The 18,597-nt window shown below is 47.3% G+C and overlaps 1 protein-coding gene across 4 annotated transcripts in view; it reads right to left on the bottom strand.

The window, feature by feature from the left end:
• slc36a4 (solute carrier family 36 member 4) overlaps positions 1 to 18,597 on the bottom strand; it is a 457,837-nt gene that overhangs the window by 344,422 nt on the left and 94,818 nt on the right. For all 4 annotated transcript variants that reach the window (XM_070891988.1, XM_070891989.1, XM_070891990.1 and 1 more), the window contains exon 9: positions 4,841 to 4,939. In XM_070891988.1, coding sequence (XP_070748089.1) covers positions 4,841 to 4,939 — 99 coding nt within the window. The remainder of the gene's footprint in view (positions 1 to 4,840; positions 4,940 to 18,597) is intronic.

Raw genomic sequence — 18,597 nt, 5'->3', positions numbered from 1 at the left:
GCCAACAGTCCTCCAGTATCCTGCACAAGAGCCCATTTGTCATGAGAGCTTAAATAGTAAAGCTTGGCAAGCTATTTAACCACGGAGAACATTACACTCGAGTTCGAATCTACCCTTATCCAGCATCCATACACGTGCACATTCCAGCAGTGGTCCCAGGATAGCAATCAGGAACAGGAAACCTAGCTGTGTTTCATCCTACCCAAGTAAAGAGATAGTGAGGCCCCGGTCTGCAATTGGCCATTTTTAAAGAACCAGTTGTGTGTGTGGGAATGTTGAGTGCTGTGTGAGAACATTGGAAAAATCAGGAGCTGCAATACAAGATGCAACGCGGTGCAAGGACCAAGAATTTCTTAAGGAACGGAAGTGGAGGCACTAGTTACTGTAATTGAGGCCAGATGGCACGAGCTGGACACCAGCAGAGATCACATAAAAGTTCCACCCAAAGAAATGAAGAAATACTGGAACCAACTTGCAGAAGATTACTGTGCAATGGTGATCACCCAGAGGTCTGGAGGCCAGTGCAAAAAGTGGCAGGACCTTGGTCAAGTAGTTAGTGTAAGCAATATTTGCATTTTTCAATGGAATTGCAATTGTAAATGTGACCATCTGTATATGTCCCACCCAGCAGAAAGACACCCTCTCTTTAAAAAGTTATATTTTCATTTTTGCAGAGGAAAGTGGCACACAACAAAAGGGAAAGAACTCAAACAGGAGGAAGCCCGGCAGATCTGCGCCCACTGACACCCTTGGAAGAGAGGGTCGCTACTTTGATGGGTCCTGCCTGGAGAAAAGCAACCACCACTACACAAGCTGGGCCCACACTTGAGGGAGAGAGTAAGTCCTGCAAATTCCACAGTCTGCCTTTGCTAAATGTTAAGTACTGCGCGGGCTAGCCATGCTTCGGTTCATGGGGATGTCTCCATCATATACGCTTCGGTTGATGCACTGTGCTATAATTCATCGTGGTCCTTCAAATCAGCCTGATGCCTGCGCTGTGTGAGCCTACTCATGCCACCCACTTCCTCTGCTGATCATTTGTCTGTTCTGTTATATTTTGCAGACCTTGAGGCCAATCCCGATGATGCAGAAGGTTTAGACGAGGATGAGAGTGAAGAGAACATCTTCAAATCCCACCTTCCAGACCAAGAGCATGGGGGGGGGGGGGGGGAGGGAATAGAGATATGTAAAGCCCCCACTGTTTTACTGACTTTTGAGGAGGTGCAGGTGCTGTCCATTGAGGTGCCAACCCCTTCCGTGACTAGTGGTTTGAGTGCTGGTGGGACATTCCATGGTTTCCCACTGTCTGAGGCTGGGGATTCCAGTGGGGTGCAGCGAGGTACACCCAGGGCCCCACCTTCCGAGGCTGCGGGTCCCAGTGGTGGGGTGCGAGCCACACCCCTGGTGAGGAAGGAGAGCTCGACCGCGTTCTCCTGAGGTGCAGGATCTAACAGATGTGGTTCACATGATGGCAGTGACCTTATACGATCACTCCTGGACACCATCAGTGGCTGGGTGATGAGGTATCGGGAGAAGTAACAGCACTCTTACGAGAAATAGGAACAATGTCCAGGACAATGAGTGAGGGAATATCTCAGTCAGCTGAAACCATGTCAGTGAACATGAGGGAGGGAATGTCACACATAGTTCAGACACTCTCCGTGAACATGAGGGAGGGAATCTTGGAGGTCGTTGAGACACTGTCAGGGAACATGAAGGAGGGCATGTTGGAGTTAGCTGCTGTCCAGACCCCACGCCCATTGACAGAATCAACTGCCACTCCCACCCCAATCTCCAGACCAGCCTCAAACTGGGCCATCCACATTGCCGCACCTGTGCACCCCCCCGCCCCACTCTCCCTCAACAGGTGCGAACTACCAGAGATGTTAGAAAGAATAAGCTTGGTACCAACCCCAGAAACACTGCGCCATTGTCTGCGGGCAGGGGTGGTGGAGTCACCAAGACCAAGCGCGGCAGGCGGTCTTAGAATAAGGTGGAGGAGAGATGGGTGCAGACTTTCTTCGCTGCTGCTGTTGTTCTTGTTATTATTATTGTTACTGTTGTAACTTGTTCTCAACTTAAAAGTTTTTGTAAGTTATGTAAATTTACAAGTTTAAAAGTTAGTAAGTGATCTTAAAGTTTGTAACTGAAAACTTTAAAGTTTGATACAAGAATAATTTGATTAAAGTGAAGTACAAACTTTTGAATAAAATATATTTTAAATTAAAACTGAATCTTTTACATTATTTGTTCCATTATTAACACAACTTTTGAAGTAAACAAGTATCATTTCCATCATTTGTTCCATTAACACAACACAATATTACGGAACAGGTCCTAACAGTAAACATGGTCCATGTGGAATAATTGTCATTGAGCCATCGGGCAGCTGGCACAAGGCTCGAGCAATCGTTAAAGGGGCTCGATGGCCCCGCCCTCCTCCGCCGTTGTACTCCAGGTTCAAGTAGTTGCATGGCTTCCTCGTCCTCGACATCGGCATCTTTCATCATTATCATCAGCCACTCTCACCGCAGGTGGGTCTTCTCCTACCAGCTGCTGCTGCCTCATGATGGCTAAGTTATGCAGCATACAGCACACAACAGTGAACTGACCAACAATCTTAGGGGAGTATTGCAAGTAGCCTCCGGAATGGTCCAGGCATCGGAAACGCTGTTTCAAGATGCCATTGGTCCTCTCTATGATGTTGCGCGTTGCAATGTGCGACATGTTGTATTCCAGATCAGCCTCTGTCTGGCTTACGCATAGGGGAGTCATGAGCCAGGTGGTAAGGCCGTACCCTTTGTCTCCCAGCAGCCAGCTCTGCTCTTCTGACTACTGTTGAAACATGGCAGAAACAACGCCCTCGCGTAGGATGAACGCATCATGGGTGCTCCCAGGGTATCTTGCATCGACTGACATAATGCGATGCATGACATCACACACGAGCTGCACATTAATGGAGTGGAAGCTTTTTCTGTTCCTATACATCTCGGAATCCTCCAAAAGGTGCTCGCAAGGCTATGCAGCCCTGTACCTTTGGGAAGCCAACAATCCTGGAGAAGCCTACAGCCCTGTCACGCATTGCATTGGGCGGTCATAGGGAACTTTATATAGTCACTCCTTCAGGCATATAGTGCAGCTATCACCTGCCGAATGCAGACATGTGTTGCAAGTTGAGAAATGGCGCACACATCCCCAGTTGTAGCTTGGAAGGGTCTGGATGCATAGAATGAAAGTGCAGCTGTAACCTTCACTTCAACTGACAAAACAGTTCTCCTGATGCTTCTAGGTTGCAGGTCTGCTTTCACCAACTCACAGATCTCAGTTACAACATCTTTGCGGAAACGCAGCCTTCTGACACAGTCTGCATCATTCAGATGCAGGTACGAATGCCTGTCTCAATATACCAGACGTGGGCAAGGCCTCCTGCCCAGCACCCTACGGGCTCTGAGGTTCCTCATGCGATGACGTTGAATCAATCGTCTCCTCCGCAGCACCATGATGCAGAAGGCTCGCACAAGGTATGACATTGTCAGTATTGCCCCCATGCTTAAATTTTACCTTTGCAAGAAGCTCAAACAGCAGGAAGGAAGGAAGGAAGGACAGGTTCTTTGTTCCCTCTCTCCAAGGTCTGTATGGACCACACCCAGGTCTGAGCAAGCGCAGTGATCGGGAAGACCCCCTCCCCCCCAAGGCTCATTGCTGTCTTGTGACTTGTTCCGATCGTGTTCAACAGCACCTTCTCCTCTCTCCCTCCGCCCCCCCACCCCCCCCCCACAAACTCCCCGGGCTCATTGCAGTCTTGTGACTTGTTCCAATTGCGTTGAACAGCACCTTCCACACCTCACCACCCCCCTCCCGCCAAGCCATCCGGGTTCATTTGCTGCCGAATGCAATCTTCTGATCGCCACCTCCTCCCCCGGGCTTGTTTTGCAGCCGAGTCCCGAGCCCGTGTCTGGGGCCAATTCTGCCGGCCGACGCTCCAACCCTCCAGCCCTGATTAAAGATGTTCGGTGGTAGCGTGTGAGTTTAAAAAAAAGATGAAAACTTCAGAATGCCATCAAACTTTCCATCTGCTCCGTTGTAAGGTAAAAACATTTAATCTTTATTCGGCATATTTAAAGTGTTCTTGACTCCCTCCAAAACTTCGATGAAAAACAATGGCGTCTTCCTGCGCCGATTTCTCAATGTGCGCTATTTTCTCTTAACTCACCAGAAGGTTTTTCGGGAGTGGCCAGATACGCAGACCTAGGAGAAATCTTTTGGGGGCAAACTTTGAAAAATGATAAAAACTGGTGCAGACATGAGGTAACACCCCCTATGATGTCAAAAAAAAGCTAACCTAAAAAAATCGTAACTAACTCAATTACGCTGGTGCAGATTCCTTGGGGAAACTTTAATTTAAAGACTTACACCAAAAAAGGCGGTGCGCGTCAAAAAAAAAGCGCAAATGACTGGGGAAAATTGAGCCTGATAACGTTCAATGATTTAGGATGTGATCAAGATTGTAACTGGATACTCAGTTCCTTGCTGTGTAATTTCTGTTCTACTCAAACCTCATTGTGGTTTGTTTTATTCATTGAAAATCAATTAAAATATATATTTTTAAATGATAATTATTTGTAAGAACTCTTCAGTCAAGCACTTCACTGCAAATTATCTTCAGAGGCTGCGTACACTGAAATAACAGGCAGGTTTACAACATTGGTTATAAGGCACGTGATGCCAACTTTAAACTGATACTGTAGCTGATAGCTTATCCAAAACAGTAACAGCAAAACATTTTGGTAACCACACTTTGGGTAAACAAGATTATAGTAGCAGAGAAATGTTCACCTACCAACCCAATTCCTTCAAAAGCAAATATTGCAGATCCAAAGAAAAGTGGATATTTTTTCCAGCTGGCAATCAGAGGAAGCTTCCCTGGATGAGGTATGTCCTAAATGAAAGGAGTAAAACAGACAATAAGATTCAAGACTGAAATTTATAACTGACTACTTAGAAATGTACACTAACTTTAGCAAGAATAAACATACAGCGCACTAAGGCTTGACCAAAGATGCCTTCAAATATTGAAATACCCAAAATTGATAACATTTTATTACATGTACTTCTCACTTCATACTAATAATCATACCATACTATACACAAGGTTAAAATCTTATTTAGAATCCTATTTTAACTAGTCTTTATAATCTGATATTCTTCATCCACAAACTACTAAATTTGGCACCACAGCATTTTTTTTTTCATTTAGCGATGTAAGTGGAAGGTCGAGACCCATGGTGCATGACATCAGCAAGGTTGAAAAGAATAGATCTGGTAGCGATTAAATGACTCCAAACAACAAAAAAGTTCAGAGTAGAAGAACGGGTTATGAGTTTTTATCTCAAAACAATCAGGAATCTGATGATAGCAAGAAAAACCCATATTGAAAGACATTGATAAAATAAATTTGGCATAAGGCCTAAAAATATTCTAGAAAATATTCAAGATACACATTCATTAAACAAATTGAACAAAACAGAACACACACAAATTAATATCTGGACAAAACGCAGTCATACCTAATAAAGTGAAAATCTTATTGTTCGAAACTCAGACATATAAGGGGCAAAACTGGTTTATGCCAGTAGCATGAAATGGGCTCAGAAAAATCGGCAGCCAGTTTTACACAGTGACTAATTTTATTTTCAAATGGAAAAGAAAATTGGGTACAGTGTAAGTAGCATCAGATTCCCGGAGCCCGTTCCAAGCTAATGCCATGGACCTCTTTTCATCCCCCTCCTATAGTTTGCAACTGTTCAAAGAAGTCTACTCAGCAAGCCTGATTAGACCAATGGCTCCCCCTGTTGGAATTTTGTGAGATGTTCTATTCTGGTGGTTACATGAGATACAAATGAATTCTGCTGTTTGCACAATTGTGAGATTTGCATTCTTGTGATTTTAAAAGCAGAAGTACAAGCAAAACACATTACTTGCACGGCTGGGAAGCATGATTCACTCAGTAGTACATTGCTTCAGTGCATAGTGCGTGTGCTTCACACAGAGACATTTAAATTAAACCTACTTACCACCCACATGCACCAGCATGGGGTAAATGGTGTTGATGGAGGGGTTGGGGAGCTGTATTTTTCTCAAGTAGATAAGGCAGATGTGGGGCACTTCACTGTGCTATAAGGCCTGCCCCAAGCGCAATTTCAGCTATGTGCAGGCGGCAAAAAACATGGCGATAAGTGAGGAGAAACTTGAGGAGTGCAACGCCCCAGAGGGGACCGACACCTCCCTCCCCTCCAAGACATCGTGCGAACAAACCAGCGCCCTAGTTGACACTGACCGAGAGGAGGAAGGGAAGTCTGCCACGGCAAGCCTCCAGACACTAACACCCAGCAGTGAAACTCCCCCCACCTCGAGACACCGAGTCCATTGAAGAGGAGGGAGCAGAAGCAGAAGAGGAACAGGAATGGCAGCGTGTCACCAAGGCGGTGGCAGCCCGCAAGTCAAATGAAAAGAGGCCTCCTGCAGAAACGAGAGGCAAAAGACGGCTACCGTCCACGACGGACAGCAGTGGCTGCAGCTCTTCTGATGATGACGGGCGAGGCAAAAGCCCCCACTACAACCAGAAGAGGCAAAATGCCAATGCGACCAGAGCAGTCCAGCTCTGGGACCCCGGGAGCAGTGATGTCACCGATGCACCCCTGCTCCGGATTTCCGGTAGCAACGAAGCAATGGATGAAACCCAGCTCCGGATTTCCGAGAGCAACGAAGTGACAGATGCACCCCAGCTCCAGAACGCTGTGAGCGACGACACCACAGGGGATGTACACAAGGAGCAACCAACACCAGGCGAGGGCAGCCCAGTTGACATGGAGGACCCCCCGTCCACACGGCTGGTGTCCCCTGGTCGAAGCATCCCCAAGGCAGAGGACAACCCATATCTCAGCCAAGGTGCAGAAGAGTTTAAAGCTAACCTATGTATACGGGAACAGGCCACAGGACTGCGTGTTCAAAATGTAATGTTTGGATTGTAATCACCAATTTAAAAATGGGTTTAAAGATTGCATCCATTAACGTGCGTAGCATTAAGTCGACTACGCGATGTGTTTCCACCTTGGGGTACCTCGCCAAAGTCAAGGCAGACCTGCTATACTTGCAGGATTTCAGCAGTTACTGGCAGTGGTCGCAATGGTGGTCCCACGGACCATCCGTCTGGTCAGGAGGCAATGATTGCCGTTCCTCCGGCCTGGGCATTCTGCTGCGGGGAGGCCACTTCACTATCATCGAAGTTAAGGAGGTGATGGGTGGCCGCCTCCTCGTAGCAGATGCATTGTATAAAAATGTTCCTCCAAGGCTAATTAACGTGTACGCCTCGCCTCTCAGAAGCGAGCAGCTGGCCTCCTCCAGCAGCTCTCACTGCTGCTGGCAACATCCAAACCGGTCGTTCTGGGCGGTGATTTCAACTGCATCATCAATGCGGCTGGACAACCCAGCAGAGCTGAAAGCAAACTGGACACCACATCCAAACTCCTGATGGACGTGGTAAAAGATGACAAGCTATGCGGCATTTTAAGCAACCTTGCAGATGGAGCACCGCGCAGATACTCAAGACCAGACGGGTCCGTCCATTCCAGAATAGACTTCCTGTTTGTGTCCCACACGCTCAAGGTCAGATCCACCAACGTCATGCCGGTGTTCTTCTCTGACTGGCCGACTGCCTCCCACAGGAAGACCAGAAAGTTGGCAGGGGGATATGGAAGCTCAACGTGAAACTGTTGACCCCGGAAAACGTTGAGGACTCAAGAGGGATTACAAAGGTTGGAGAACCGTAAAACCCCTCTGTACTGGTGGGAAACAAACAATCAAGACAAACATCAAGAGGTTCTTCATCCTCAAAGGTGTTCAGGAGGCGAGAGGGAGACAGAGGGAATTGTCTGTCTCCAGAAGTGTATGCAAAACCTACTCCTGCTGCAGTCGATGGAAGTCAATGTTGCGGAGGAACTCCAAGAGGTGAAGGGCCAGCAAGCCTCGCTCTATGCCTCAAGAGCCCTCCAAAATCATCTTCCGCTCCAGAGTCCGCTCCGTCGAGCAGGATGAGACGTGTTCGCATTTCTTCTTCCAAAAAGGTACACGGGGGAGCTCTGTGAACACTCGCCTAAAGGAAGAAGATGGTTCTATGACGTCTTCACAGCCCGACATGCTGAAGATCAGCAAATCCTTCTATGCCGGGTTGTACGACGTCAAGTCCACAGACCGCGCGGCCTCCCAGTCCTTCCTGTCGTCTATCTCAGAGGTCTTAGACGACAGCGAGTGGGAGAGTCTGGACCACCCGCTAACTGTGGATGAGCCGACAAAAGCCGTCCGGTCCCTCGCGATGAGTAAAACTCCCGGAAGCGACAGTTTACCGATCGAGTTGTATTCGGCTCTGTGGGACTGGATGGGCCCAGACTTGCTGGAAGTGTACAGGGGTGTGCTTCTGGCCGGCAGCATGTCAGAATCAATGAGGAAAGGCATCATCATCCTCATCTACAAGCAGAAGGGAGAGAGGGAGGAAATCAAAAATTGGCGGCTCATTTCGCTGCTCAATGTGGACTACAAGATCCTGTCGAAGGTCATCGCAAACAGGGTCAAGTCTGCTCTGGAGCTGGTGATCCACCCGGACCAGACCTCCGCTGTCCCCGGCAGGAAGATCTCGGATAGGCAATCGTATCCCTGAGTAGCGCGAGGCTAAGTGCGGGACAGGAGGGTGGACACCTGTTTAATCAGCTTGGACCAGGAGAAGGCAGTTGTCAGGATATCGCACACGTACCTGATGGACGTGCTCTCCAAGATGGGGTTTGGGGAGGGTATCCGCAATTAGATCCAACTGCTCTACACAGACATCAGTAGCACAGTTCTAATCAATGGGTGGGAAACTGAAAGCTTTCCGATCAGGTCTGGAGTCAGGCAAGGCTGTCCCCTTTCGGTCTTGTTTGTGTGCTGTGTCGAGCCCTTTGCCGAGTCCATCAGGAAGGATGCAGGCATTAGGGAGGTGACAATCCCAGGCAGTGGAGGCGCTCAGGTCAAGACCTCCCTGTACATGGACGATGTCACTGTCTTTTGCTCGGATCCGCAGTCGGTCCGCGGATTGCTCACAATCTGTGGCCAGTGTGAACTGGCCTCGGGAGCGAAGGTAAATCGCAGCAAAAGCGAGGCCATGTTCTTTGGAAGCTGGTCCGACCGATCCTTTATTCCCTTCACCGTGAAGTCAGATTACCTGAAGGTTTTGGGAATATGGTTCGGAGTAGACGGGGCGTGCATCAAAAACTGGAAGGAGCGTATCGCTAAAGCGAAACATAAACTGGGATGGTGGAAGCTGCGCTCACTCTCCATTGCAGGAAAGAACCTGGTCATCAGGAGTGAGGTGCTCGCGGTGTTGCTGTACGTGGCGGAGGTCTGGCCCATACCCCACTCCTGTGCCGTGGCAGTCACCCAAGTCGTCTTCCATTTCGTCTGGAGATCGAAAATGGACCGTGTCCGCAGAGACACGGTGTACAAATCTCTGGACAAGGGGGGAAAGGACGTTCCGAACGTGGCCCTCATCCTGATGGCCACCTGTGTGCGGTTGCATCAAGTTGTGCATAGACCCTTCGTACGTGCTGAGATTCTATCTGTCCCCGGTGTTGCGAAGGACGGGTCTGACCAGGCTGCCGCGGAATGCTCCAACTAGTTGGACCATGCCTCACCACCTGTCCTTCGTGGAAAAGCTTTTCAAGAAAAACACCTTTGACCACAAGGCCATAAAGCAGTGATCGGCACGCAAGGTCCTGGACGCCCTGCAAAAGGAGATGATGGATCCTGTCGGACGGTTCCCCGAGCAGACTGTCAAACTCATTTGGCACAATGTCTCATCGCCAGAGCTTTCACACAAGCACCAAGACATAGCTTGGTTGGTGGTGAGAAGGGCCCTACCCGTCAGATCCTTCATGCACAGCCGGGGTTTCAGAGACACGGCACTCTGTCCGAGTTGGCTGTGGTGCGGACGAGACTGTCATCCATCTCCTTTGGGACTGCCCCTTTGCAAGGCAGGTCTGGAAGGAGATGCAGTGGTTGCTGTCGAGGTTCATCCCAAGCAGCTCCTTAACACAGGACTCTGTGCTCTGCGGACTGTTCCCAGGGACACACACCGAGACAGACATCATCTGCTGCTGGAGAGCCATCAACTCGGTGAAAGACGCACTTTGGTCTTCCCGAAACTTGCTGGTCTTCCAGAGCAAGGAGATATCCACGGCCGAGTGTTGCAGACTGGAGCAATCCAAGGTCCAGGAGTACGTGTTGAGGGACGCACTAAAGATTGGTGCAGTCACCGCAAAGGCACAGTGGGGAAGAGCCACAGTTTAAGGCCCTTCCGCCACGGTAAACCTAGGGGATGGAATCAGACCCCCCTCCGGCTGTACTTGTTAATCTGCTTGTATACATAGAGCACCATGTACTGAAAAACACCTGTGTTGTGCCATGTATAATGAAAGTCTCTGCACTGTTTAGTAACTTGTAAAGAAATGTAAATGTATCCCCATTCGGTCAGTGTACTGTTTTCATCTGCATAGTGCTACGTGTAACGTGATTTGTGATCGGTATCGAAATGTATCCTGGAATCTAATGTAAACCTGTTCTCATCTGCTCCATGTAATACCCCCATTTGCACAGTACTACATGTAACGTGATTTACGGATTGTACTAAACTGTACCTTGAAATGAAATGCACGCTAGTGCATTGTATCGAACTGCTGTCAGCATCCAAACGAATTGTATGAAATTGCTGATCGCAAGGCACTGAGCTTTTTTCCACTGGATTGTGAAAATTTTATATGAATAAAATATATTTTTTGAAAAAAAAATACTGGAGCTGGCACAGTGTAAAAAAAGATTTGCATTTATAGAGCGACTTTCATGACCTCAGGATGGCCCAAAAGGCTATACAGCCAATGAAGTAATTTTTGAAGTATAGTCACTGTTGTAATATAAGAAACATGGCAACCGATTTGCACACAACAAGCTCCCACAAACAGCAGTGTGAAGACCACCAGATAATCTGTTTTTGTGATGTTGATTGAGGGCTAAATATTGGTTAGGACACCGGGGATAACTCCCCTGCTCTTCTTCAAAATAGTGCCACGGGATCTTTTACCTTCACCTTAAAAAAGCGGACAGGGTCTTAGTTGAATGTCTCACTAGAAAGTCGGCATTTCCGACATTGCAGCATTCCCTCAATACTGCACTGGAGTGTCAGCCTAGATATTTGTGCTTAGATCTTTGGAGTGGGACTTGAACCCACAACCTTGCGACTCAGAGGCAAGAGTGCTACCAACTGAGCCACAACAAATTGCAGCATCAGATCATATAATTATGCTGGAGAGAGAAGAAAAATTGGATGAAATTCAAAAATGCTCCAAAATTTTTGCACTGAATGCCTCCAAAAGCCATAAATTTAGGGTGACCATTCTAGCGTAACAACAGCACAAGCTCTACACAGAGCTATTCCTATTTTGAGGGTGAAGAAGAGATCCAACCATTATAAAGTGATTATTATTTACTATCATATAAGAAAATGAAACAGTGTTGTAATTGATTGATTTTTTTTCTGATAAATGGCACTCTCGAATCCCCTGTCCTACATTCAAAGTATATTTATGAAACTGTAACACAGTAACAGAACTGCACCAGTTCAGTTCTAAATAGCACTAACTGAACAATCAGCTCTAAAGCATGGATAGCAAATAATGTCACCCTGGCAAGCACAAGTGGGGGTTGCTCAAAAGGTGCATCCTTAAGAATCTGTTCTTTCGAACATTCGCCAGTTCTAACGAAGGGTCATCGACCCAAAACGCTAACTGTGTTTCTCTCCACAGATGCTGCCTGACCAACAGGCAATATGTTGTTTGTTCAAACAATGCAAATGAAAGGAAATATATGGGCATGTGTACTGACTGATGCTGGTTCGAAAGAACAAAAAATAGAGGGGGTGAGCACAGCAGTGTGTGCCTCCAAGCAAGTCCCACCCCAAAAGTCCCAAAAGAAAATTCGCATGGGAGAGCTAGGAAATCTAGGCCACAGTATTGAGGTTACATGTTTGGTGCAGCAGAAAAAAAGCCACTACGCAAGTTGTGAATAGAAGGCATTATCAGAGAAACAATTCCAGCATCTCAATGAGTGTAGCAGCCTAGTGGTTATGTCGTGCATTTTATAAATAAAACAAAGCAACGAATCAATTAGCAAGAAAATGGAATGAAAATGAAAACAAGTGGGACATTTACTAACACTCAACAGGCTGCGCAAATCCGATCAAAATTACTTGGAATCTGCATGCAGGAGGGGCAGAAAACAACATTTTGTATTATAGTTTTTTTTTATTGTTTTTCCGTGAAAGAATAGTTGCAACACACTACCGATAGATTTCTTGTTGGTTTTTTCATACCTACTGGTGCCCTCGATTTACTAAGGATGCATTTATGCGTGAATCTTGACAGCATGCATCAACAAGTAGCTCAACTACAGGATGGAGCATCGGTTAACCTTGATGTTGCCCGACACTTACACGCATTAATTTTCTAACAGGGGTCACTAAATATTGATAAGGAATCGAACCCCTAGATGATCCTGCCCTAACTCTAAAACACAGAGGCCAATAAAGTGTCCCCACTGCTGTGTCAAGTTGAAAACTTCAATGAAGGAGCTACACAGAATTGAAATTTCACGAGCTGAATTTGAATTGCTCCGATCAGGTTTCCAGCCCAATCACAGTACTGAAACAGCCCTTATTAAAATCACATTACATTCTTTGTAACTGTGACCATGATAAACTATCCCTCCTCATCCTTCTTAACCCATATGCAGCCTTCGACCACACAGTCTTCCTCCACCACCTCTCCTCCGTCGTCCAGCTGGGTGGACTGCACTTGCCTGGTTCCATTCGTATCTATCAAATCCTAGCCAGAGAATCCCCTGCAATTGCTTCTCTTCCCACTCCCACACCATTACCCCTCGAGTTCCCCAAGGATCTATCCTTGGTCTCCTTCTATTTATCATCTACACGCTACCCCTCAGTGATATCATTCGAAAACACGAGGTTCCACATGTATGCCGTGACACTCAGTTCTATCACACCACCACCTCTCTGGACCCCTCCACTGTCTCTGATTTCTCAGACTGCTTGTCTATCATCCAATATTGGATGAACAGAAATTTCCTCCAACTAAATATTAGGAAAACTGAAGCCATCGTCTTTGCTCCCCACCACAAACTCTGTTCCCTGGCCACAGTTTCCGTCCCTGACAACTGACTGAAGCCGAGATAGACCATTCGCAACCTTGGTATTGTGTTTGATTCCGATATGAAGTTCTGGCCAGATATCCGCTCCATCAGCAAGACTGCCTATTTCCAGGTCTGTAACATTGCCCAGCTCTGATCCCGCCTCAACTCATTTGCTGCTAAAACTCTCAGCCATGCCTTTGTTACTGCTAGACTTGACAATTCATACAAGATTCTGAGGGGAATCGATAGGATAGATGCTGAGAAGTTGTTTCCCTGACTGTAGAGTCAAAAACTAAACAGCATAGTCTCAGGATAAGGTGTCGACGATTTAAGACTGAGACGAGGAAGAATTTCTTCATTCAGATGGCGGCAAATCCTTGGAATTAATTAGTGCAAAGGGCTGTGGATGCTGAATCATTGAGCATATTCAAGGTAAAGATAGATTTTTGGACTCTAGGGGAATCAAAGGATATGGGGATCGGGTGGAAAAGTAGAGTTGATGTCGAAGATCAGCCATGATTTTATTGAAAGGCGGAGCAGGCTTGTATGGCTGACTCCTGCTCCTAATTCTTATGTTCTTACGTTCCAAAGTTCTCTTAGTCCGCTTCCCATCTTCTACCCTACTATCATGAATGCACATGCTGTTTGTAGCCACCAGATGGTGCCATTGTTGGAGGCCACTGAGCAGCACGCACATGGTGCTGTTCGGGTATAAAAGGCCAGCCATTTTGTGAGTCAGCCACTTTGGGACTAAATAAAGCACCGGCAAGTTAAACAGTACTCAGTTTGAACCTTTATTGCATACATAACATTTGGCGACAAGAATACAAGAACCTGTGCTTGCAAAATGAGCACGATTGGATTTTTAGAGCGATTCGTAGAGGGAGAAGATTGGGCAGACTTTGTGAGCCATTTGAACCAGTACTTTGTGGCCAACAAAATTAAGAGGGTCGACGATGCAGATCGGCGCCGGGCCGCGTTCCTCACTGTGTGCGGTTCAAAGATCTACCGTCTGATAACGAATCTACTCATGCCTAGTGATCCAACAGAGAAAATGTACAAGGAGTTGTGTACATTGGTACAGGAGCACCTCAAGCCAGACGACGGCATTATCATCTCGAGATACAAGTTTTATACACACGTTCAATCGGAGGACCAGAGCGTGGCGAAATTCGTTGCCGACCTGAAACGTCTAGCAGGACCGTACAAGTTCGGGATAGTGTTGGCAGACATGCTGCGGGACTTCTTTGTTATCGGTATCAACCAGGAGGTGATCCTGCACAAACTTCGGGCGGTGGAGGAGTTGGATTTAAAAAGAGACATCCAGATCGCTCAATCATGTATGACGACGGACAGGAGTTTAAAGCAAATATCGGTGAAGAACCGAACCTCGGCAAGTACTGTAAATGCGATTGATTCGGCGTTTAGCAGAGCGGCAAATGGCAGGGCCTATCCAGCTGTGTTCATGAATGATTCGGCATTCAGCACAGCGGCACATGGCAGGGCTTATCCAGCTGCATCCGCGAAACCTGTGGCTGCCCAAAGTCCGCCAGTGGGAATGTATCTGACTTCTCTGTGTTGGCATTGTGGGGGAAATCATCAGCACCAGCAGTGCCGATTAAAGCAATATAGTTGCAAAGGCTGTTTGAGAAGGGGGCATCTCCAGCTCGAGTGTCCACAGATGAGCAAGCGAGCTGTGACACACCATGTGGAGGATGAGAGTCAGACTAGCGCGGATCCAGATACGCAATCCGAGGGGCCAGAGGAGGAAATGTATGGACTGTACTATTTCATAACCAAGAGTAAACCAATTTTGATTAACATGAAGTTTAACAGGATACTGGTATCGATGGAACTGGACACGGGCGAGTCAATCGATCATGAACGAGAGGCATTTAATAAGCTGTGGGATACCAAGACTACGAGGCCCAGGCTGAGCCCTGTTAACGCCAAGCTCCGCACATACACCAAAGAACTGATAAAGGTGATTGGCAGTATACAAATTAATGTGTCGCATAACGGTGTGGTTCACGAGTTACTGCTGTGGATTGTTCCAGGCAATGGCCCGACGCTGCTCGGCAGGAGCTGGTTGGAGAAAATCAGATGCGACTGGAACGACATAAAGGCATTGTCGTCGGAGGAAGATACATGTGTCCAAGTATTGAGCAAGTTCCCCTCGTTGTTCAAACAGGGTATCGGCAACTTCACTGGAGCCAAGGTGCAGATCCACATGGACTCAGATACAAGACCCATCCATCATAAAGCTCGGGCAGTGCTGTATATGATGAGGGAGAAGGTCGAAATTGAACTAGACAGACTCCAGCGTGAAGGGATCATATCACCGGTCGAATTTAATGAATGGGCCAGCCCCATTGCTCCTGTGCTGAAAAATGATGGCACAGTCAGAATCTGTGGAGACTACAAGGCTACGATCAACAGGTTTTCGAAACAAGATCACGTTACTGAAGGCTGATGACTTGTTTGCAACGCTAGCCGGAGGGAAGTCATTCACAAAACTGGACTCGACGTCGGCCTATATGACGCAGGAGTTGGTCGAGATGTCAGAGACTTACGTGCATTAACACGCACAAAAGACTGTTTATTTACCACAGGTGCCAGTTTGGAATTCGCTCGGCTGCGGATGTTTCCCCTCATGAAGGAATCTAGAACTAGGGGGCATCGTTTCAAAATAAGGTGTCGCCCATGTAAGACAGAAATAAGGAAGAATTTCTTCTCTCAGAGAGTCGTGAATCTTTGGAATTCACTACCCCAGGGAGCTGTGGAGGCTGGGTCTATGAATATATTTAAGGTGGAGATAGACAGGTTTTTGACTGATAAAGGAATCAAAGGTTATGGGGCGTGGGTGGAGAAGTGGAGGCCAAGATCAGATCAGCCATGATATTGAATGGGGGAGCAGGCTTGAGGGCCAGGTAAGTCTACTCCTGCTCCTATTTCTTATGTTCTTATGTTCGACTCCTCTCCTAACTCCTCAAAGCTTTTCCACCATCAACAAGGCACAAGTCAGGAGTGTGATGGAATACACTCCACTTGCCTGGATGAATGCATCTCCAAAAATATTCAAGAAGCTCGACACCATTCAGGACAAAGCAGCCCATTTGATTGGTACCCCATCCACCAACTTTAACATTCACTCCCTCCACCACTGGCGCACCGTGGCTGCAGCAACTTGCCACAGCCTGATCTGGAAATATTTCACCATTCCTTCATCATCGCTGGGTCAAAATCCTGGAGCTCCCACCCCATCAGCACTGTGGCAGTACCTTCACCACACGGACTGCAGCGGTTCAAGGCGCAGCTCGCCACCACCTTCTCAAGGGCAATAAATCCTGGCATTGCCAGCAACGCCTATATCCCATGAATCCATTTTAAAAGACAGTGACAGAGGGAACAAAGCGAAAGAGTGGCGGGGGTGGGGGACAGAACAGAGAGGGAGAGGAGCTGGGGGAAGCAGACAGCGAGGGGACAGGGTGGACATAGAAGATCAGAGAGACTCCAAACTAATTTCTAGCTATAGCCATTTCTCAATCTTTTTAATGTTCTATATTTTACCTGTTGCCTGATTTTGCCAGTTCAACAATCACATCGGTGACTGTTTAAAATATGGGCTAGAAATTCGGTATCGCCTATTTTGAGGCGTTAATCTTGTCAGGGCGGTAACACTAGCGCCCCTTAAATGTTTGCACCGTCTACCACAAAATTAGGTTTCTGCATCCCAAAGGGGAAAGAGAGCGCTACATCAGTCATACTTGACAAATCTTCTAGAATATTTTGAGGGTGTAACTAATAGAGTGGACAAGGGGGAGCCAGTGGATGTGGTGTATTTAGACTTTCAAAAGGCTTTTGACAAGGTCCCACACAAGAGATTAGTGTGCAAAATTAAAGCACATGGTATTGGGGGTAATGTTTTGACGTGGATAGAGAACAGACAGGAAGCAGAGATTAGGAATAAACGGGTCCTTTTCAGAATGGCAGGCAGTGACTAGTGGGGTACCACAAGGTTCAGTGCTGGGACCCCAGCTATGTACAATATACATTAATGATTTAGACAAAGGAATTGAATGTAATATCTCCAAGTTTGCAGATGACACTTAGCTGGGTGGCAGTGAGAGCTGTGAGGAGGATGCTAAGAGGCTGAAGGGTGACTTCGACAGATTAGGTGCGCGGGCAAATACATGGCAGATGCGGTACAATGTAGATAAATGTGAGGTTATCCATATTGGTGGTAAAAACAGGAAGGCAGATTATATGAATGGTGACAGATTAGTAAAAAGGGGAGGTGCAACGAGACCTGGGTGTCATGGTACATCAGTCATTGAAAGTTGGCATACAGGTACAGCAGGCGGTGAAGGCGGCAAATGGCATGTTGGCCTTCATAGCGAGAAGATTTGAGTATTGGAGCAAGGAGGTCTTGCTGCAGATGTACAGGGCCTTGGTGAAGCCACACCTTGAATATTGTGTACAGTCTTGGTCTCCTAATCTGAGGAAGTACATTCTTGCTATTGAGGGAGTGCAGCGAAGGTTCACCAGACTGATTCTCAGGATGACGGGACTGACATATGAAGAAAGACTGGATTGACTCGGCTTATATTCAATGGAATTTAGAAGAATGAGAGGGAATCTCATAGAAACATATAAAATTCTGACGGGATTGGGCAGGTTAGATGCAGGAAGAATGTTCCCGATGTTGGGGGGAAGTCCAGAACCAGGGGTCACAGTCTAAGGATAAGGGGTAAGCCATTTAGGACCGAGATGAGGAGAAACTTCTTCACTCAGAGTTGTGAGCATGTGGAATTCTCTATCATAGAAAGTTGTTGAGGCCAGTTCGTTAGATATATTCAAAAGGGAATGTGGCCCTTATGGCTAAAGGCATCAAGGGGTATGGAGAGAAAACAGGAATGGGGTACTGATCAGCCATGATCATATTGAATGGTGGTGCAGGCTCGTAGGGCCGAATAGCCTATTCCTGCACCTATTTTCCGTATCAGTCAGCTTCTTCAGTTCAAGAGAAGCGATGCATTATGAGCCGCTAATGTGTGGCCCTTGCACGGGCAGCAGTGCCACGGTGCCTCTTCCATGCCTGCTGTTGCTCCTCTTCCTCCTCGTGTGGCTGGCCATTCGGGGCCTCGGCACACTCCTCTTCCTCCTGAGGTGGGGCTGCAATCCCCACTGACAATGCCTCAGCCCTCATCATGGCCAAGTTGTGCAGCATGCAGCACACCACAATGAATAGCGACACCTGCTGAGGGCAGTATTGAAGGCTGCCTCGACCCAACGTTTACGGGGTCTCCT

This window comes from Pristiophorus japonicus, chromosome 10 (genome assembly GCF_044704955.1).
Source record: "Pristiophorus japonicus isolate sPriJap1 chromosome 10, sPriJap1.hap1, whole genome shotgun sequence".
NCBI classification, from domain to species: Eukaryota; Metazoa; Chordata; class Chondrichthyes; family Pristiophoridae; genus Pristiophorus; species Pristiophorus japonicus.
This window is presented reverse-complemented; position numbering and strand designations above follow the sequence as displayed.